This window comes from Pinus tabuliformis, chromosome 6 (genome assembly GCF_031772625.1).
Source record: "Pinus tabuliformis cultivar Carrire ecotype Pingquan chromosome 6, CPIR1, whole genome shotgun sequence".
NCBI lineage: Eukaryota > Viridiplantae > Streptophyta > Pinopsida > Pinales > Pinaceae > Pinus > Pinus tabuliformis.
Window position 1 is genome coordinate 1,175,006,194 of NC_142292.1, and position 23,831 is coordinate 1,175,030,024.

Below are 23,831 nucleotides of genomic sequence, written 5' to 3' on the forward strand. Positions count from 1 at the left end.
TGGGACAGCTGTAATGACATGTGGCAGCAAGGCTACAACGGGACAGCAGCAAAGCATGATGATGCAAACTCATTATGACAGCAGCAAGGTACAGCATGCCACATGGGACAGCAGCAAGCATGGTGTTGTAAGCACATTGGGAAAGCATGGCAACCATGATGCAGCAAGCACATCGGATCGCAGTGGCAAGCATGGTGCTGCAAGCACATGGTTCAGCACACCACATGGGACAGCAGTGTGGCAACATGGTGCAACAGTGGCACATGGGTGCAGCACGGTGAGGAGCAACACAATGATAGGTGCAGCTTGGTGATGGAGTCACTTGGGAGAATCAGTTGAAGCAACATGTCTTCAACTGAGTTCAGCGACCTTATGTATCATCTTCTTGGAGATGATTTATGCTCTTATTTAGATAAGTCAAAGTGTTGACTTCTGTTGTAAATGTACTATCTCTCTCTCTCTGTTGAACTATTGAAGAACATATAAGAAGAATTGATCAAGGGTTTCTGTAACGAATAAAATATATAAATAATATAAATATAATGTAAAAGATAATAATCATAAATAATAGTTAGTTAAGCTAGTAATTAGGTTGAAGAGGCATGTCTAATAGGACATCACTCTTCATGAAGAGACACTTGCTTGGTATATAAGCAAGCCTCTCGTTCTCATTTGTAAATCATACTCATTCTTATTCACACACTTAGTATATAATATTTATATCCTTAATGGATATCTTGATATTCCAAGTCTTTTGGAGTAATTAATTTACAGAAGGAACTTTGTTCGCTTCATTTGGTATCATAGCAGTTCGGTCCTCTAGGTTGTTTAACCGGTGCACAATGCTCGTTCTCCAATCCAAGTCTTTGACTATCGACTCTTCGTCAAATTTATTGCTGTTGCAGTCAAGCGTTTCGCTAAATATCTGGGGTTTCTCCGTCTCGCTACCAAGCTTTTGGCTATATATATATATATACAAAAATAATAATAAAGATTATTTTTTTTTAAAAGTCATAAAAAAGAGATTAAAAAAATATAGAAAAAAAATCAAATTCAAAAAAAAAGAAAAATAAAATAAAATAAGTGCATAATAAAGATAAGAGGGAATATTTCCAAGTATATTTAAAACTTTTTACGTGGAGAAGCCCGTGGTTTTAAAAACAACCCATGGTAATTGCCCATGGTATTTTAAGAAGTAAAAAAAACAAAAGGAATATGCTTTACTTTTTACGTGGAGAACATTTTAATGGGGGTTTTAAAAACAACCCATCGTAATAGCCCATGGTATTTTAACATCGTGACTGTGTCATATGAAGACGTGACCTTTATATTTATTAAGTGGGGTGACATTAAAAATTTATCGTGGAAGTAATTAAGTATGTAAAAAAGGGGACCAATTTATTATAAAAAAAAAAGTTAAACTGTTATTATTATAAGATAATATAGTTATTTTGAAAAGGGGTCTTAATATAAAGAAATACATATATATATATAGAGGGCAACAATATAAAGGAGTATTTTTTTTAATAAAAGGGTCTTCAAGTTTTAACAATCCACATTAAAGGAGAATATTTGAAAAATATATATAGAAGAAATAAGTGATATAATAAAAATAGCTCCAGTTGACATATTGTTTACGTAAAAACATCAAGGAAAAAATGGAGACTAGTAATGAAAGGTTTCCTAAAACCCACAGTACATGTGTTTACACACTATTTAAAATGAAACCCACAGTACATGTGTTTACACACTATTTAAAATCAAAGCATCACTCGCAAGAAGAGACATCATAATTTCAAATAAATTAATTTTATTCTTATTAATTAATTTATTTGAAAAGATTTATTTTTATTATTATTAATTTTACTTATGCTATTATATATTTCTAATATAGTATATGTATATATATTTGAAATTAATTATATTAATTTAATCTATATTAATAACCAAATTTATAGATACAATATTTATATATATTTATAATAATAATAATAATAATAATATAAAAAAAAAAATCGTGGTCAAACTAGCCATTATAACTAACTAATATTTTTATAATTAATTCTTATTCTTAATAATTATGATTTTTGAAATTATTTATTTATGTGTTTCTTGTATACATTTCTAACAATTTTAAATTAAAATTAATTTATTTTATTTTATTATATATTAATTAACTAATATTTTAAAATAAATAATATTAAGTAATACCCTATCATGGTCAAACTAGCCGTTATCAGGTCAAATTTAGCTGGTGTCTTTTCAGCTGTGACCTTATCGAGGAATCTGAGTCATTGGATATTCTGCCTTGTCTATTTAAAGTGCATAGCCTGATCTGCTCATTCAACTTGTCCTGACGATGAACCACACTGGTTGGTTCGAAACGCGTCGACAGAAATTTCTCCATGTGATTTTCGCCGAAGAATTCTTCAAAAAATTGATATGGATCACAGAAGTCTCAATTCAATAAGAAATAATTATGTTAGTCCTAAATGTGTTAATCAATTGGTGATTCCTGAATCAAATATAGTTGAAACAAATATTTTTGGCAAACAATACGATATAAGCAATCTACACCTAAATATTGGAGATTATACTTTTACCTCACAATTCACCGTGAAAACCTTATGTTTTAACGATAGTGACATTGTTTTGGGATCACCATGGATGAAAACTCTAGGTTCCTTTATTTTAAATACTAAGAAAAAAAATTTAACATTTTCTTACAAGAAGAAGAAAATAACACTCCAAGATGTTACACTGAAACCTAATTCAATAACGCCAAAAGATATATCGGATATTTCAAAAGTAATTTCTCAAGAAGGTAAAAAAGCATTACAAAATATGCAAAATAAAATTGACAAAATCACTATTGACAAAAATGAAGAAGTTTCTCGACTTAAAAACCATAGTGAAAAATTATTGACGCAAATTAAGAAACTTAAGAAGGATAAGAAGTCATTAGAAAACAAAGTACAACAATTTATCCAGAAAGAAGTAGCAAATGTAGGATTTCAAGTTGATGACAAAACAACAAATACCGACCCAGTGAATATGACAACTCAAGACAAGTCAGTTGAAGAAATGACACACGTAGATGTTACAGTTACAATGAACATCCCAAGTGAATGTTCCATAACCATCTCAACAACATCTTTGCCAGAAGAAAATATAAAAATTGGCACATGCCCAGTAAGGAGAAATCAAACCAAAAAAGTTCCCTATCGGCATTCGAATCATGAGAACAGACGAATCAACCAAGCTACATATTTGAACCAGTCAGCACCGAAACAACAAACTGATGTTCCGGATAATAGTGATGTAATCTCAATCCAATTTTATGCTAACAAGTCGTTACAAAATTGCAGTGATCAGAGTACTATACAGAAGATTAATCTGGGATGGTCTGATCCCTTCTCGGTGTGACAATTTTGTTTGTCACTAAGAAGATCATATCAACTTGTATCGACGAAGATGACTATTCCGAGACAGAAAGACTTTCGACGCCGAAAAAGAGATCAAGCCTTTTTTGAAGAAGGAGGCAAAGTAACAAATAAAATATATAAATAATATAAATATAATGTAAAAGATAATAATCATAAATAATAGTTAGTTAAGCTAGTAATTAGGTTGAAGAGGCATGTCTAATAGGACATGACTCTTCATGAAGAGATACTTGCTTGGTATATAAGCAAGCCTCTCGTTCTCATTTGTAAATCATTCTCATTCTTATTCACACATTTAATATATAATATTTATATCCTTAATGGATATCTTGATATTCCAAGTCTTTTGGAGTAATTAATTTACAGAAGGAACTTTGTTCGCTTCAGTTTCCCTACATTGGGGTTTGACCCTGGCTAGCACCACATCTTGTGTCCTCTTGTCTTGGTTTGTCTTCTATGATTTATGTTTATGTTATATCTGCGATTTACTATTATGCTGATGTGATTGCTAATCTAGAAAAGGTATTGAGCTAACTATGAAAATTGAAATAAAATGCTCTAAGCATATAACATACATAAAATTAACATTTTTAATGGGATATTTAATGTTAGTGTTAGGCATATTTGTGTTCATTCCCATTTCTCTTCTGTGCCCTGGGTTTGGTGAGTGCCTTACAATAATGCCAAAGACTTTAAGCACATCATCAGAATATTGTGAGCCTAACGACCCTCGTATTTGACAAAGGTTGTTTTGTAAGTTGTGTGGGAAGGAAATTAATAGCAGAATAATTGGCTTGAGATACCACCTTGCAATAATTCCAGGACATGAGGTGGAAATATGTTTGAATCAACTATGGAAAGCATTCATATTGTTAATCAATTGATTGATGAAATCGATAACAAGGAAGAAGAGGGGGTAGCTTTGAGACTTCAACTCCCCTGTAACCCCATCATGGAAGAAGGTGCTCCACATCATGGGTTGTGCATAGATACACCACTCATGCCCCATTTGTAACATCATATTGATTCATCTTGTGACTTATCTGTTGGCCTACAAGCACCAAATCTCTCTCTATCTCTCTCTTCAGCACTCTTATTGCATGATCCACTCTTGATTAATGTTGTTAAAAACTTGAAATGCTTTACTTGATTGGATCAGGGATTGTTGAGGTTCTCGTCATAGATCTTTGACTAGAACAAAAAGGACTACAAAATACTTTATCAAAAGAAGCCCATGCAAAAATTGCAGCTATACAAAAGGCCCCCAAATATGAGATATGAAATGAAATCAAAACAAGGCAACATTAGATAAAAAACTAGGATATTTTACCATTTCTTAGAATATATTTATTAATTTGAAAATACACTATGTTTTAAGGTGAAAATGGAGTATATAACGACCTAACACCTAACATGATTACACAAATTGGCCCGGCTTTGAGTGCATTCTTTACACATTTTTTATCATAGACTTCATCTTGCCACATTCTTCAACTTTCAACACACTTATCATAACAAATTCTCCCATATTTCTAATACTTGAAATCTCAACATTCATTTCTTGATTTCTTCCATCTCAAAAGGTTGAATTGCGCATGAAGTTATTACCAAACAATGATTGGACTAGTTTCCCTTACTCTGTTCAAGGTTCAAACTATTTAGTGGATGTGAGAATAAGATATATAATTGTTTATTGAACATTCAAATGAGGGAACATCTATTCCTTATCATGCTTACGCCAAGGATCACAAGGCCAAAAATCTAATGAAATAGGTATTCATCTCCGCCAAAATCTAGGTAATGTATGGCTAAGGGATAAAAGGGAAAAATAAAGGGAAGGCAAATTAAGCAAGGAGGTAATGGTAAGAAGGGGGCAAGAGGGAAAGGAATGAGTTGTTAGTTTTAGTTGCTCCACACTTGTTCTCCATTCACCTTCCACTATATGAGCACCTAGTGTCTGAGGAGCACTTGTTTGACACATGGAGGTACTTACCTAGGTGGGCACTTCACCAAAGAATTTGTGCTTACTACTTACACATGCCACACCTCATGTGAAGTTGGTCGGTACATCTATGGCATATATGGGCATCTTCTAGAGCATGGGAGCACTTCTTTTGGGAGGAAAGGTTACAAATGTTGAGGGTGGGTGCTTGGCAAATGGAGAAAGGAATCACCTTGGCACATGGCATAAGGAGGAAAATTAGGCTCAAAGAGGTAGGGTACTAAGCACCAGAGGCATTGCAGTGACTTTGCACCGAAATAGAAGAAGAAATCTTGGAATAAGGGCAATCTTACTTGAAAGGTGTACCATCTTGGGGTCCCTGAATGGAGGAGCGATCCAATAGGGGCTTTGTCTTGTTCATTAAACATTTAGCATAGCATGCTTGTTGGCCTTTCTCTTCCTTGCTCTATAAATGCTTAGCTTAGTATAGTTGTAGTCATTGTCATTTTGATAATGAAAGTAACAGTAGACTAATTAGTGTGATACTCCCTAGTTGTGGAACTATAAGGTTCACTTGATGAGCTTAGTGGGAAGCTTTGCTTGGCTGATGGAATGCTAGGGTTTTTCATGATTAGCATGTGGTGCCCTAGCCAGGTTTGGTTGTAGGGATGAGTTGTAAAGGCTTTGTGTTTTCCAGTTCAGGATGAACCTTTATATTGTATTGTAATCTTCTTTCATGTAAATAGAGAGAATTGAATTTGCAGTCCCAATTTATGCTGCATATCTAATCATTCAGAATTGACTTTTTTAGGTGTTTTGTGGCTGATTTGTTATGCATATTTAACAAACAGCTGTGCTGAATGCTAACACTGATTTAGCATGCTCTTTACGTTATTTCAGATCTGATTCATCATTGATTTAAGCTGCCGACAGCTGTTATCTAATGTATTTTTCAGATGTGAGTTTTAAGTTAGATCTTGCTTTATAGGCTACTGAAATGATCTAATGGTTATATAATTGCAATGTCTACTATTTAAGCTGCTGATAGCTGTTATCTAATGTATTTTTCAGATGTGAGTTTTAAGTTAGAACTTGCTTTATAGGCTACTGAAATAAGCTAATGGTTATATAATTGCAGATCTGAAGTCACTGGAGGTGCTTCCAGTGAAATCATATTCAGTACTAGCACTGAAAATTCTATGGTGCATATCTGTGGCATTTTGTGTGGTGAATTTTTTACTGTCACACAAAATTCTCAGCATGGGCAATGAAAAAGCAAACCTAAGGTTGTTTGAAACATTAGACAGGCACACTGTACCTCTTTTCGATGTTTCTCTAGAAGAACTGCCATCCAATGTAATGCCTCAATCCTTGTAGCTTCGCATTCATTTGACAGTTCTCTGTCAAATCACAAATTTATATTTCAATTTAATTATAATAGAACTAGTTGTATAATGTTTTGAGCTATATGGAAAACTTTGTGCACATAAAGTTCCAAGAAAGAATACCATATTATGTACATCAGACCCTACAGATGAATATATTGATATATCATATTTATTGGAAGATAGATCTTGAACCCGATCATGAGATCTAGTGTGCTTTTTCCCCAAAGCACAAAAGATCAATTAATCAACAAAATATAAAAGTTCCAAATAACCTTTAAACCTATCCGTATTGCCAGATAGCAAAAACTGCACCTCCTAGCAATGGTAAGCACTGCTCCAATATCAAATCCCTCAGTAGGCCCAGCCTTAATTGCACGAAGCTCTTCATTGGTTTCACGAGCAACCTGTTTTCAATCAAGATAACAGTGATGGCTGTAATAATATAGAAAACACCTTCACACTGTCATTATAAAAACTCCACTCTAAAGGGAACACAACATAAAACTGAGGAAACAATGAAAAAATAGATGTAAACAGTGACTTGCCACTCTTATTTTCTCTTCTTTGTCAGAGATGCATGGCAAAATTGCTCCCAAAATATCAGCATAATAAGGAACCAGCTGGTCTCCACCAAGCTTAACAAATTCATTCATCTGCATGCAACAGTCTCTTTAAATCATCATGGCATACACAAGCCACTGTTTTCATGTTCAAATACAACATACCAAAGTAACACTTTACGCTAATGTAAGAGAGAAACCACATAGTAATATAAGTTTGGCTTATGAGTGACGACAACTTATAAAGGTGGTAAAGTAAGGAATTTTACCCATGTGATGGATGTCAACCGAGTAAACTCATCTGTAGAGCTAGCCCTTAGCACTAATATCTCAGCCATGCGCCCATAGTCTACCGACTATGTGATATCAGCAAAGAACACAAGTCAAATACAATGGGAAAGTTTTCCAATTTAACTATGCCAAAATAATCAACGTCAATATAAGATGCAAAATTTCATCAAATTCCATTCCTTGTCAGTTACAACTCTGAAGATATAAGTAGTAACAAAAACTAGATTAGTTTAATGGAGTACATCATTAAATATTAATGATCCTCAATATTAAGTTCTGCTCTTTAACAAATTCAAACCATTTAAAATGTAGATATTTGAAATTTTAGTAACTGACTCAGAACATTCTCGGCATTTTCCAGAATTAAGAAAAATTCAAATGCTCAAGTCAGTGTATTCATGAACTGTTTTCACTTTCCAAAGTTGACATTACCATCATACGTAATTTCAAACACTTACATCTTTCCTCCTAATGCATTTAGTATTGCATATAAATATTGTAAACTGAAGCAAACAAATCACAGGAAAGAAGAAATGCTAGCTCAAGCTAAGGAAACCTGACATCATGCATGATCAGGAGTAACTCGATAACCAAATAAACTATCCTTAAGCATTCTTTATAGGAATTCAGACTCTCACCGGAGAGTTCTTTATCTCTTGTAAGAATTCAGAAAGTGCAGAATCTGCCTGTTGCCGTATCTCATGGCTAGAATCACTAAGCATATTGAAGAGGCCTAAACAATCAAACGAAATGATTAAGAAAAGAAACATACGAGTCAGTACAAAGCATAACCATTTAAGTATGCAAACAAAGAAATCTGATACACAAATCGAGGTAACAATGGCCTCAGAAAGGCGTGCAAGCGAGTCCCAGCCTCCAAAGTCATATATTATTCAGAATAAATTCATACCATCAAGAAAGTCTGGCAAGAAGCCCAGCATATCAATGTCAGGAACACTGTCCAAAACAGTAATCCATCCCACTAAGAATTGGCGTACATAAGGGTTGAGAACATTCATGCGCTCCCTTAAAAGTGGTATAAACTCCTCGATGCTGAAAAAATTCACATAAAAACTCCTAAGCAAATTCCTAAGGATCAGAAAAAGCAATCCAACATAGTGATTTCTAAGTCGATATTTATAATAAAAATGAAGCTTAATTATTACTGCTAATGATGTTTTCCTTCACAAGCCTGAATGATCACCAACAGGAAAATGGACCAGCAATGGATACCTGAACTGGTCACTTTCTGTAACAATGTCCTGCATGAAGAAAATTAAAGGTACTTATTCTAAGTATCATAAAGAAGCAGCATGTTTCCATATGCTCAACATTGATATTAGAAACCTATACCACCCAAATTAAAATGAGAACAAATTGTACTTTACCAGCTCACCTTAACCAGGCGATCTAAAAGATGTGCAGCACTTTGAACATTAGCATCTGAATCTGCTGAAAGCTTGCATAGCGCATCAAAAATTTGGTTAAAGAATACAATAAATTCCCCTCTTGCAACCTGTAAAATAATACAGTTCAAAAGATTTGTTTATCAGATTTCCAGTTCAGTAGCTTCAAATAATAATATAAATGACACCAACCCAGCAAGTGAAACTCGGTAGTAGAGATTCCTAATAGAGTACATACCTTTGCAATGTTATAGAGGGCTTCACAGGCATAATAACGGACCCTGCTATCTTGATCAGAAAAAGAGTTGAGAACAGGTGGAACAATTTGCTGAATAGAGACAAACACAATATGTTCTTTTAATGTAGTGCACAAGTATAATATGAAATGATAATATTTCTTTGAAAACGACAGTAGAAACTATTATTTGGCATATTCTCTGTAAGGCTAACCAAAAATATTTACATGCTTTGAAAACCATATATTTCATGGTCTATTTTTAGCTTTAAAATCAAAACTAAACGTAAGCTCCATCAAAATTCCACCTGAAATCCCATGAAGTCTTAGGCTCTAGGATCTAATTATCAAAGTCCCAACATCAACTCATAGTACACTAAATCTAAACAACAGTACACTAAATCTAAACAAATACTAAACTGTTCAAATTAATTCACTGCCTTTCCCACCAGATATACATAAAAGACATTCATTTGGGCTGTTTAAGCTTGTTTATATAGTAGCTGCAAAGTTCAAACTCTTTGCGGAAATTGAACAAACGAAATATTCTAATGGATCTATAGGCCAACCCATCAAAGTAAAGGATACAGACAGTGTTGAGAAATCTAGGGGCAGCTAGATTATGTGATTTCTCTTTGATAACTGCTTGTGATGTGTTTTTTGCTTATCTTGATTAGATTCTTTTTCACCTTAATTATTATTGTGATATTTTCATCAGACAGCTACCAACCCATAAAGAACAGTGAGACAAAAAGGACACAACATATAGGTGATCAGCCAGGGCCAAAACCTCTCCACTTGAGCGGAAAACCTACAAGAATTCTTCTCTTCTTACAAAATCTACAATTGACGAATTCCAAGAAATGTGACCCTTGATCAAGACCCTCCAAGACCAAGTCCCTTGACGAGCTCTCCTTCAGGCAGTTCCTTAGCAACTACTGCAATTTCAACCTCCAGCAAATTGTTTTGCGGCTTCGACCAGCAGATTCTACTGCAACTTCGACCTCTCCAGCAGATTCACAGTTTCGATCTTTCACAGCTTCGACCAAGCTACAGCTTCACAACTTCGATGCATCTTCAGAATTTTGTCTTGCCTAGTAACTGTAGAAACCCTAACAAAAAGAGAGAGAGAGAGGCCCAGAACTTCGATCGTGTTCTTCTTCTTCTTCTTCGTCCTTTTCCAGCTTGTATCTTGAGGAAATCAAACTTGCTTGAGAGTGTGTCCAAATGAGGTCGAGTTCCTTCTTACTTAGAGGCTTTTGAGGGGTACGAATTGCTATCTTTAGGCCAACTTTTCCCTTCATGTAGGTTGACTTGATCTTTGCACCATGACAAGGTCTTGGAGGACCTTTTAACTTTCTTTTGATTCAAATAAATTTTCTTTACAATGACAATGACTCAATTGACTTGAAGACTCAACGACAATCCCTAGAAGCATTGAATGAGTACTTCACCTAAAAATAAATCTCCCTTGAGCATGAAACTCATGCCTCAAGAATAACAATAATAATTTATTTTTTATCTTTTCATTAAATATATAAAATCATGATTACATATGTCATTATGAATAATGAACCTAGTTACATATTTCAACACTCCCTCTTAACTAAGGAGGTATTCATAATCCATACAAGGTACTTGGACATTCTCAATCTGAAGAATTCTCATAAGAAGAGTTGGATTGGTATCCCATCTGTTTAGCATCATATCATCCAGCATTGTCACATACAAGGGCCTTTACTAACAACTCTATCTCTCCACAAGATCAGAGCACAATGTTGGTGAGACCGATGACTTATAGACACCAATGGTTCCTTCAATTTTACACAATGACCAAAGTTCACTAAATGGGGTGGCTTCCTTCTTTCCAAAGATGCTAGATGTGAAGTTGCCCCATTCCTCTAGAAGTGCATTGAGCACTATGGTGGTCATTTCTTTATCATAAATTATTTCTCCCAACTCTTGTAGTTGGTCTCTTATTTCTGATACCTTCATAAAATATGGGGCTATTCCATCTTCCTTTGAGATCTACATTTTGTATAGTTCATTCCTCAAAGATATCACTTCTCCTACAGTACTTATAGAGAACAATTCTATTAACTTGTCATATATTTGTTTGTGAGGGGATCCTTGATAGATTCAATGAGAATCTTGTGAGCCATTACTTCCCCTTTCATATACTTTGCTAGAGCTTAAGATTCTTCCTTTGGAGGCTTAGGAATTGATCCCTTAGCACGTTCAACGACTTCATTTTCTATGAGGATCAACTTTGTCCTCTTCTTCCATGCAAGAAAGTTTGATAACCCAACTAATTTGTTGCTTTCCTTGCAAAATGAAGTCATTTTGATAACAGATTCAGTCACAAATATAAAGGTACTTACTTGTCAAGTGAAGATACTCCTTGGTGACTTGATGCCTTCTTGATTTTGAGTATGATGTTGATAATAGAAGATGTCTTCCTTCAAAAGTGATCCTTCAAAGAGAGGGAGATCACCTTGATTCCTTGATGATGATGACAACGCCTCTTCTTGCTTCCCTTGAATGTAGAGACTTCAAGATGCTTCAATGTGTAGTCCTTCTAGGTAGGGTCCTTGAGATCTTCTTTGATGATGATGTGTGAGCTTCCCAACAATGCTTCAAGTGAGAAACCCTTCTTTTGATAAGCTAGGGTTTTGAGGTCTTCTTTGCTTGTACTCGGTCCTTGTGAATGTCTTCTTGATGGTACGATGTCAATGTTTTGATCTTTCTTGATACTCCTTTTGATGGTCTTAGTGCTTCGGCCTTTGAGTGTCCTTTTCATTGCCTTTCCTTGTCTTGACACCTTAGCTCTGATACCATGTTGAGAAATCTAGGGGCAGCTAGATTATGTGAATTCTCTTACTTTGATAACTACCTGTGATGTATTTTTTGCTTATCTTGATTAGATTCTTTTTCACCTTTATTGTTATTGTGATCTTTTCATCAAACAACTACCAAACCATAAAGAACAGTGAGACAAAAAGGACACAAGATATAGGATATTAGCTAGGGCCAAAACCTCTCCACACGAGAGGAAAACCCACAAGAATTCTTCTCTTATAGAATCTTCAATTAACGAATTCCAAGACCTATGACCCTTGACCAAGACCTTCCAAGCCCAAGTTCCTTGACGAGCTCTCCTTCTAGCAGTGCCTTAGCAACTATTACAATTTCGACCTCCAGCAAATTCTTTTGCAACTTCGACCAGCAGATTCCACTGCAACTTCAACCTCTCCAGCAAATTCACAGTTTCGACCTTTCACAGCTTCAACCTAGTTGCAGCTTCACAACTTCGATGCAGCTTCACAGCTTCGATATAGCATCAGAATTTCGTCTTGCCCAGTAACTATAGAAACCCTAACAAAAAGAGAGAGAGAGATGCCCAAAACTTCAATCTTGTTCTTCTTCGTCCTTTTCTAGCTTCTATCTTGAGGAGATCAAACTTGCTTGAGAGTGTGTCCAAATGAGGTCGAGTTCCTTCTTATTTATAGGCTTTTAAGGGTTACAAATTGTTATATTTAGGCCAACTTGTCCCTTCATGTAGGCCGACTTGATCTTTGTTCCATGACGAGGTCTTGGAGGGTCTTTTGACTTTATTTTGATGCAAATAAATCTTCTTTTACAATATGTAACACACCCAAAAGGGTCTTTCATACATGACAATGACTCAGTTGACTTGAAGACTCAATGACAAGCCCTAGAAGCACTCAATGGGTGCTTGACCTAAAAATAAATCTCCCTTGAGCATGAAACCCATGCCTCAAGAATAACAATAATAAATTAATTCTTCTTTTTTCATTAAATACATAAAATCATGATTACATATGTCATTATGAAGACCGAACCTAGTTACATATTTCAACAGACAAAATCCTTCCTTTAAACCATAGCTATATTCCAACAAAGGCATAGAAAACGGCTGGAAACTACGGATACCTTTATTAAATCACAAAGAAAAGAATATTCTCGACAGCTCATGAGTTCATTCAAAACCAGAACTAAATTTTTTATTATGAACATTTCAAGTATTTTAGTTGTTTCATAAGATTTAGTTATTATTTCAATGAAGCCCATATACAAATCTATAAGAAAAAAATTGCTACATATTCCATCATTGAGATCATCTAGTGGGTGTTATTTCTAGTTTAACACGAATATTACTCCAGTTTATGAATAGATCTATACCAAATTTAAATGTTGATATATGTTTTGAAAAGAAGAAATGCTTTTGCTATCTTATAAGAGTTAGACTAAATCTGTATCACAGATATCAAGCGATTAAGAATCAAGCACCATATCACCTTAACTGTATTTATGCAGAAAATGGCATGAGGCCCAAATCTTGAGAATATATAATCAAGAAATTGCATTCCTACAATTATGTGTGTATGCATTTCTACCACAGTACTTTTTTAACTCTAAGATAGATATGCAAGATTTGTATGTTTGTTTCTATACAATAGTTACCAAGATGTTTTTTCATAGGGTCCCATAAATCCATCACTAATACACTATAGTGCACTGAGTTTTGGGGAATGTGGGGACATAAAGACAGATTGCACGGACAGTACCCCCAAATTTCCTGGGGACGAGGTCATAGGAACAGAAAAGCTATTTTGAAAATTTAAAAAAAAAGATAAAATACTAAAAAAAAAAAACTTCATAATAACAATGACAGGTTGCAGGGAAGGTTCCCCAAAATTTCATGGGGACAGGGTGATCGGGATGGAAAATCTATTTTGAACATTTAAAAATCAATAAAATTTAAAACTTAAAAATAATAATAATTATTATTATTATTTTAAAATCAAGAACAAAGGCGTATAATACAACTCAATAAAAGTATAAATTCTTAAATAGCAGATCCAGTGGACATTGTCTCTGTAGAGATTGAAACCCTCATAAAAATGCATGCATATTGATACAATACCAAACATTTGAGTCAAAACTCAGTTTGTGTTTATTCCCCGCATATTATGCCACACAATGCATAGCTGAAATTTGCCATGGTCTGAATGACAAACTACTGAGTGAACCAGTGCCACATGGATGACAGTTTGGACAAGGGACATACATGCATCCCCAAAACCATCAACCAATATCTCGGCATACCTTATCATGCAAGAAACATCATGTCAGAATCCCCAATTTTAGGGGGGAACACCCAAGGACATTCCTGCCAAATAGAGATGTCCCACTACAATCCCCAAGCTCCTTAAGGCAGGGAAAAGTAAGGGATGCGCCCCTTGGGGTCAAGAAAGGTACGGTGCTACACTTTTAATATATACCTGGTAAAATACATTAACGAATATGACTTCGCCATAAACAACAAAACACATAGAATTCAAGCAAAAAATAATAACATATCCATCAATCTCAGGCTTGTTGATCATCAAGATTGTAATATTGCAAACTTTTAGCATATGGAACTCAAGCACCAAATTATCAAGATATCATCATCAATGTGATAAAAGAGGGTGGACGTACAAGACAAAAAAGGCTGGGCCACAAAGGAATATAAATACTTGAGTTTCCAAGTTAACCACATCTTCGGATGAACACAATTTTAGGCTTTAGCAAATATAAATGCTTTGTAGAATGGAGAAAGGATATTACATATACACTTAGAATCACTAACAAAGCTTGTTTACAACCAAAATTTTACTCATAAGATATGCCCTTGTTTTACAATTCATCCAACCTCATAGGTATTGCTGCAAAATCTAGCAGGCCTAGCGCTAAGCCCCACTAGGCAGAAACAGACCTTATGGCAACAAGAGAAAAGGTTGCCACTGTCACCTCAGCAACCTTTCTCCTGCTCTTTAGTGGTATTTGACCACAAGGGAGGTTTCCCTAAATCACCTAAAGAATATTCAATTACTATGGCTCAAGGTGATATATAAGAGGTTTATAAGATGGGACAAAGTACCAGCGAAACCTAGAAGGCCTAAATGTTGTTATGAATTTAAATTCATAAAACATATTAAAAAGTTAAAATATTATCTAAATAAATAAATGATTAATTATAGTCAATTAATTAACAATTAATTAGTTAAATGAAGAGACATTAGTCCTGATGTGTTATGGAAATTGTGTCAGTAATTGTTGAGAGAGGCGCTCTGCGTTCTAATCTAGGGTTTGAGTCAAGGTTTGTAGCTGGTGACCACGGCGGGTCGTGGAGGAGGGAGTTCTGCACCCTCCTACAATCAAATAGCCGCAAACAAAAACAAGGAAACTAATCTGCATCACTTCAAGAAACCAACAAAGGGGATAACTGAGGACACTAACAAAGGAAATATCAAACCTCACGAACAAAGAGCAAATCATGAGAAAGATAGCAGGGAGAAGACGAAAGAGGGCAACAGTCAAGACGTTGCACCTTTGAGGGCGACAGGGGGTTGCACATCCAAGTCGACCATAACTCCTCGGGTCGTTTTAAGTGACCCAGCGCTACAGGTGCACAAAGATCACATGGCGGAACACGCAATCATATGCAAATTTATGGGGACTTGGCCAACGGAGAAGGCTTTACATGCATGGATAAGGAACCACTGGAAACCGAAAGGGGAAATAAAACTTCACCTTGGATCCAAGGGTTTCTTTACGGTGGTGCTCACAAGCTTAGAAGATAAAGACAGAGTGTTCGAGGGAGGACCCTATTTTTACGTTGCTGCAGGCCTGTACATGCGACCATGGGTGATGAACTTTGTCCCAGAATGAGAAACATTCACTTCAGTACCAATATGCATGAGACTATACTCCATTCCTTTAGATTATTGGCTGTCGGAGTCTCTAAAGGCTATTGGCAATAAACTAGGGCATTTTATAAAGACATCAGATGCGACATTAAGAGGCAAATACACTTCCTTTGCCCGGATCTATGTGGAAATGGACCTATCTGGGGCACTCCCAGACGAGATCATTTTAGAAGTTTATGATGAAGAATGGGTGCAGGCGGTGGACTATGAGCATGTCCCATTTAGGTGTCGTAAGTGCCATGAACATGGGCACCTATACAGAGACTGCCCATTAAACAAACTAGAAAGCAACAAAAAAACCACCACAAGCAAAGATCCTGAGGGTTTCACTATGGTGGGGGGTAAGGGGAAAGGAGGAAAGCGCGACCAAAATAAAATCAACAAGGACGGACAACTGAGCCATAATAGTTTTAAAATATTAGAACAAGAAATTGGAAACAACGAGGAAAACCAAAAATCGGAGACTAAAACCAATAGCATGGAGGACATACCAGAGAACAGCCAGCAACAGGATGATCTACCAAGCATTGTGGAGCTCAGCAGGGACCATGAGATGACCCCAAGTGAGGCGGGAACGAAGGATCATGAACTATAGGAGATTCTTGAGAAGGAAAACTTGGATCTAGAAAAGTTTCTGGAGCAGGGTATTACCAAAGGAGTTGACTCCCTGCCAAAAGAGGAGTTTGACAGGGTTCAACAACTCTTCCTATGGAGATCCCAATCGAAGAGTTCTGGAGTCAAAAGAAACCATGATAGCTAAGAAAATAGAGGGATGAAGACAATGGAGGAAACACCGGGCACTCTTCCAAGAACCCGGGTAGGAAAAGAGGAAGGAAAAGACAGAATGAGCTGCTGACAGAATGTGGAAAACTCATGATCAACTCAGGTAAGATGAAAGATCTCACCAATTACTCTTTTACAAACCTTTCTTAATGAAGCTTACAACCTGGAATATTAGGGGCCTAGGAAGTAAAAGGAAACAAAGAAATCTCAACAATAGAATGATCTGAATTTAAACAGGAACGCAGCAAAATACAGAGATAACCATATACACAAAGATGCAGCGGAAATAATACTTCATTTCATTCATGTAAAATATTGAAATATGCTCACAAACAGAAATGCGAATAAACTATCTAGGGCGATGGTAGCTTATCTCTGAGAAGAGATGTGGTGGCTACATGCCTCTGAACTGTGTTACAATGAGGCTCGAAGGCCAATTTATTGTTGAGAAACAATGGAAAACCTTAAACATCCAAAAACCTAACCCTAGAAGATGAAACGCCAAACTGTGGGCCCCGTTTGGGTAAATTGGTACAACAACTTCTCGGGGTCATAACTTTGGCATACGATCTCTATTTGACGCCCACAGTATCTCGTTAGAAAGATCTATCCGAGAACTAGAACTTTGGGAAGAGCAACATGGGTCCATGGACCCATGTTGCTCCCAATCTTCCCAAAAAACGTCGTTTAGGGCCTCAAAACGGCTCCGGAAGTTCAGGACCCGAAAAACTGCTAAAAATAGTAAATTGTGCTACAATTAAGGAAACTGAAAAGTTGAAAGAAACACTGGTGGGGGTCCAGGTGGACTTGGCAGGTGGCCACCATTATCCACCTGGATCATTCCTTCCCCCTTAGGAAGCAATGGTCCGCGTTGAGTTCCTCCATGAGATGAGGAAACTTCTGCTGAACTTAGTCCCTGGTGAGCCACTTGCCCTGGCGAAGGAGTTGGCCTGCTTTGACAACTCGATACAATTGGACTTTCTGTTGGCGAGTGTGCTTGATCTGTGTGTCCATGAGCCGATCAGTGGCACCTTGTTCCATGCAATCTGGATTTAACTTTGTGGATGTGAGTTGTTCTGCAATGTCGGATGTGTCTAGTAATGGTGGAAAGTATGGCCGAAGGCAGTGCACAATGAACATTGGGTGCTAGCCAAGGAATGGGGGAATGTTGAGCTCAAATGCATTGTCTCCCACAGCCTTGGTAATGGTGTAAGGACCATATGGAAGTGGTCTGCGTTTCCGATAGGCTCCGATAAGGCGTTCCTTTACAAATGTAACCAGACTTTGTCGCCCACCTGAAACTTGTGTGGCACCCGATGTTGATCATCTCGCTGCTTGTACATGGCATTTGATTTTTCCGGAATGTCATGGACCTGCTGGCGAATATGTTGGATGTGCTCAATGAAAATGTTTGCCTTATCTGTTTCAGACTAGACATGACCCGAATCTGTGTGAGTAGCTGCAACTGGCATGGCCACATCAATGGGACATAGTGGCTGGAATCCCAAGCCCACCTAAAAAGGGTTGTGGCCAGTCGAGCTATGGAGAGCCTAGTTGTAGTTGTGTTGAACTTAGGGGAGGCTCTCGTCCCATGTGCGTGGGTGCTTTAAGTTGTACATGCGCAGAATGTGTACAATCATCCTGTTGACAACCTCTATCTGGCCATCAGTTTGAGGATGGAAGATTGTGGACTTAGTGAATTTGGTGTCGAGCATTGACCAAAGATTGGACTAAAATGTATTGAGAAACCTGTTGTCCCGATATGAGATGATAGACTGTGAGATGCCAAAGTTTACCCACACTCGTTCAAAGAAGAGTTTAGCAGTGGCTTCTGCTGTGAAATTCTTCTTGTAGGCGGCCACAATGGCCATCTTTGAGAACCTGTCGACGACCACAAAAACACAGTCGTTTCCATGCTTAGTGGAAGGAAGACCTGACATGTAATCCATGGAGATGGATTCCCAAGGTCGACTAGGGGTAGGCAGTGGGGTATAGAGGCCTTGCTTCTTGATGGTCGATTTGGCAATGGCACAGGCAATGCATGACCTGATGTACTTCCCGACATCGTGCCGAAGATTCGGCCAATAGAAATACTTCTGCGATACTACCACCGTTTTCTCGGCCACGAAATGTCCAACAGCCCGACTGTAATGTGCTTCCCAAATCATCTTGGCACGCTCGCTTGAAGGAACACAAAGGTGACCCAGGTGGCATAACAGGGTATCCTGGAGGTGAAAATCTGGAACATGTCGACCCTCCAAGAGTGTCTGGTATGTGTGGCCGAATTCTGGGTCACTTTTGTAGAGAAGTGGCCAATCAGAAGTCTCGTGCCCACAAGAGTTGAGCACAGTGGTTAACGCCATGATCGGTGGTTGACTGAGGCAATCTGCAACATTATTGGTGCTACACTTCTTATACTTGATATTCAAATGGAACTGTTGCAAGTATGTGGACCACTTTTGATGGTGATCATTCTGCAATTTCCCTTGGGTCTGTATGAACTGCAGGGGTCGATGGTCTGTGTGGATGATCGTTTCCTTCCCCAAAATGTAATGCTTCCATTGTCGGCAGGCCTGCACAACAAAATACGTCTCTTTGTCATAAGTGGGATACTTTCGAACTGTGTCTGAACGTGTCTCACTGTGATATGCCACTGGATGCCCGTGTTGAGCAAGGACTGCACTAATAGCATAGTCAGAGGCATCTGTCTCGACCTCAAATGGTTGTTGCAAGGCTGGTAATGCGAGCACAGGTACCGTGCAGAGGAGATCTTTCAACTCTGTGAATGCCCTCTGTTGAGATTCAGACCAAAAGAATTTTGCTTTCGCTCCTCCCTTGGCGACTTGACTCAAGGGCCAAGTGATATGAGAAAATCCCAACACGAACCTGCGGTAGAAGTTGGCAAGACCTAGAAAGTTGTGAAGCTCTGTTAGAGTGGTTGGAGATGGCCAATCTCGAATGACTTGGATCTTGGATGGATCCACATGCACCCCCTGTTCATCAATAATGTATCCTAGATACTGAACCTGGGTTATGCCAAAAGTGCATTTCTCCAAATTGGCACATAACTTGTGTTGCCACAGTGTTTGGAGAACCTGTCGGATGTGGTGGAGGTGCTCTTCCCAACTCTGGCTGAAGATCAAGATGTCATCCAAGTATACCACTACAAATGAGTTGGTGAATGGTTGCAAGACCTCATCCATTAGCCTCATGAAGGTTGCAGGAGCATTCGTCAATCCGAAAGGCATCACCAACCATTCGAAAAGGCCCTCCTTGGCTTTGAAGGCAGTCTTCCACACATCGAAGGGTTCGATTGGTACCTGGTGATATCCTGACTTCAAATCGATCTTGTTGAAATATTTTTCCCCCTTCAATTGGTCCAAGAGGTCATCAATCCATGGTATCGGGTACCTATTACGGACAGTGATCTTGTTCAGCACCCGATAGTCAATACAGAGTCTCCAAGTCCCATCCTTCCTCTATACCAACACGGTCAGACTCCCACAGGGCGATGAACTTGGACGGATGTGACCTTTCTGCAGCAGCTCCTGAATCTGCCTCTTGATTTCATCATTCTCCAGAACAGAGCGTTGATAAATTGGTCCATTGGGCAGCGGCGCACCTGGGGTCAGATCGATGGAGTGCTTGACCTGACAGTGCTGAGGAACCCCTACGTAGGAGGTGAAGATGTCCTCGTACTCCTCGACGACCTTGTCCATCTGTAGTCGTCGTGCGGAGGGGCCCTGTCTGGAAGTCGTGGCCACCGTCTTCTTCTTTCCTTGAGAGGGCATCAACAGGAAAACAAATTTCCCGGTTTTGGAAACAAGCTTACTACATTGTTTTGCAGTAATCAAGGAGATGGCAGTAGGCGGTGCTACCTCCGGTATCCTGTACAACTTAGTTCCCAAAGTAACAATAACAACACGAGGCCTTGATTCATACACAGCATGTCGCTTCCACAAGTATGGTTGTCCTAGTAATACATCACAAACTTCAAGGGGAGAAATGTCACACAATACCTCATCCGTGAAGGGCTTGATGTTGTATGGAAGGTGACACTGCTGGCTCACGCGAAGATCTCGTCCTTGGTGAAGCCACCCAATGGTGTACAGTTGTAGATGTGTTGTGGTCGGTAAGCCCAGTCGCTTCACGACCTCTGCCGAAATGAACTTCTTTTGGCTCCCGGTATCGACAATCAACTGTAGCGAGGAGCCCTTTACCCACATCTGGGAGTGAAATAGACACTCCTCCTCCTCTGGATCTTCGGATTCCTCCTTCTGGATCTTCGTGGTGGAAACAATGGCGTTGGGCTCCGCATCGATAATCTGCTTCCCTTTGTCATTTCCCTTGTCGAGTTCTGACTTAGAATCAGAACCTGCATCTGATTCTCAAACCTCTAGCTCAGCCACCAGTGACTGCTTGGCCCGACACTCACTTGTGTTGTGAGTGTAGCTCTTATGGAATTCACACCACTTTCTCGTGTCCTTTTTCGGCTTCACGGTGTTGTTCTTTGCTTGCAGCTTTGGCGGGTTGTCTTGGGTCGCCCCGCCTTGGCTTTGTCCTTTGTTCTGCAATTTGGGGGCACCTTTCCCTTGCTTCGAATTCGCAGATCCAAAGTCTCGCTTCTTCTGTTTAAACTTTTGCTCGACCCTGACGACATATCAGTATACAGTGTCGAGCTAGGAGATGTTCAAGAATTCTATTTCTTCCTGGATGTACTTGTGCAGGCAGCCGCGGTATTTGAGTACCAAATGTTGCTCTGAATCCTTGATACCCAACTTTGTGCGAAGGGTTTGGAAAATATTGGTGAACTCCGGCACATCTTGGTCCCTTCCCTACCGCAACGTTGTCCACTTTATGTGTTGATCCTCATAGCTTCCGACAGGGTAGTACTGCTCCTTGATGGCATCCCGGAATAATTCCCAAGTGGGTGCGGCCAAAAATAGTGAGCCTGTACTTTCATCCTTATGCTCGCAGTAGGTTTCCCACCAGTCCTTGACATGGGGGGTTGCTTTGAGAAGAGCGAAAATAATCTTTTCCCAACCGGAAAAATCATGAACAAGAAAATAACCCTCTAGCAAATTTAACCATTTATCGACCACATCTGCGTTTATTTGACCCTCGAATATGGGGATTTCAAAATTAACTTGTACCTTAAACAATGTGGCATTTCTAAAATAGCTATTGGAAGCCGATGCGTCGCCCCTGGGTAGCCGCTGAAGGATCTAGGCAAAGTTGTCCATCATCGCGTTCCTTTGTCGCTCAAGGGCTTCTTCGAGCAAGATTTTGATAGGATCTCCTGCCCCCTCGTCTTTCTTTTCATCTGCCATGGGAGGTCATTGAGATTTGCGACGTTGGTCTTGCAAAGGTTCAACCAGTTCACGCCCTAACTCCTTAAATCCCAACCTCGTTGGGGACATGGAAAGAAAAACAGAGAAAAAACAGACCGCTCTGATACCACTAATCCAAATTTAAACAAGAACGCAACAGAATATAGAGATAACCATATGCACAAAGATGCAGCGGAAATAATACTTCATTTCATTAATGTGAAATACTAAAATATGCTTACAAACAAAAATGGAAATAAACTAGCTAGGGCGATGGTAGCTTATCTCTGAGAAGAGATGTGGCGGCTACATGCCTCTGAACTGTGTTACAATGAGACTCGATTGTTGAGAAACAATGGAAACCCCTAAACATCCAAAAACATAACCCTATAAGATGAAACGCCAAACTGTGGACCCCGTTTGGGTAAATTGGTACATCAACTTCCCGAGGTCGTAACTTTGGCATACAATCTCTGTTTGACGCGCATAGTATTTCATTAGAAAGATCTATCCAAGAACTACAACTTTGGGAAGAACAACATTGGTCCATGCACCCATGTTCCTCCCAGTTTTCCAAAAAAACATCGATTAGGGCCTCAAAACGGCGCCGAAAGTTCAAGACCCGAAAAACTACTAAAAATATTAAACTCTGCTATAATTAAGGAAATTGAAAAGCTGAAAGAAACAATGGTGGGGGTCCAAGTGGACTTGGCAGGTGGCCACCAATATCCACCTAGATCATAGAACAAAAGAAGAAAAACCAGACATGGTTTTCATTCAGGAAACAAAGTGCTCAATGGATAAAATCAGAGAAATACATAGCAAATGGTTAAGCAGGTATGAGTATCTTGAGGTTAAGGCAGACAACTCGGCAGGAGAGATTCTTACACTCTGGGATCCCCAAAAACTTGGAATCCTGGACGCGGAAGCGTCCAAGAACTATCTTTCGCTGGTAATACAACCTGTGGGTGATAAGGAGATTTACATGATTACAAATGTCTATGGTCCTCAAAAACTAGAAGACAAACTCAAACTTCTCACTTCCCTTGAGGAGCTAAGAGAGAGATGTCCTGATATATCCTGGATTCTAGCAAGGGAGTCCAATATGATCAAATCTCTTACAAAGAAAAAAGGTGGCACCAGAATACTAGGTAGAGACTCCATTGCCTTCCCAAACTTCATAAATAACATGAGATTAATGGATGCTAAAACAATAAATGGCACTTTCACCTGGAACAACAAGAGAGGAGGGGCTTCTCAAGTTGCCTCTAAACTAGACAGATTCATGATCTCAGAGGACCTATTCCTCACAAACCCTGACATGTTAGCTTTAATCCTTCCTTTTGGAGGCTTAGACCACTAGCCTGTCCAGCTTGAAGCCACTTTTATTGGTTTGGTACACCGAGGAACAGACCTTTCAGATTTCAAAATGTCTAGCTCTCTCACCCAAACTTCACTAGCAATATTGATAAATGGTGGATGGAAGAGTTGCCCTTTCAAGGCACTAAAATGTACATGCTACAACAAAGACTTAAACACATCAAAGTCAGACTCAAAGATTGGAACAAAAAACAATTTGGTAACATTTTCAAAGCCAAAAAACAAGTTGAACAAAAACTTCAGGGGATTAATCAGCTCATGATCACAGATGGCTTTAACGAGGAAAGAAGATCT

The 23,831-nt window shown here is 38.4% G+C and overlaps 1 protein-coding gene across 6 annotated transcripts in view; it reads right to left on the reverse strand.

The window, feature by feature from the left end:
- The window catches only part of LOC149262963 (protein VAC14 homolog), a 194,730-nt gene that overhangs the window by 124,578 nt on the left and 46,321 nt on the right, over nt 1–23,831 (reverse strand). For all 6 annotated transcript variants that reach the window (XM_089425520.1, XM_089425518.1, XM_089425510.1 and 3 more), the window contains exons 4-12: nt 9,272–9,361; nt 9,024–9,143; nt 8,861–8,889; nt 8,538–8,680; nt 8,266–8,360; nt 7,606–7,692; nt 7,322–7,429; nt 7,089–7,180; nt 6,707–6,788 (exon numbers count right to left, since the gene is read on the reverse strand). In XM_089425520.1, the coding sequence (XP_089281646.1) occupies nt 6,707–6,788; nt 7,089–7,180; nt 7,322–7,429; nt 7,606–7,692; nt 8,266–8,360; nt 8,538–8,680; nt 8,861–8,889; nt 9,024–9,143; nt 9,272–9,361 (846 nt within the window). The remainder of the gene's footprint in view (nt 1–6,706; nt 6,789–7,088; nt 7,181–7,321; nt 7,430–7,605; nt 7,693–8,265; nt 8,361–8,537; nt 8,681–8,860; nt 8,890–9,023; nt 9,144–9,271; nt 9,362–23,831) is intronic.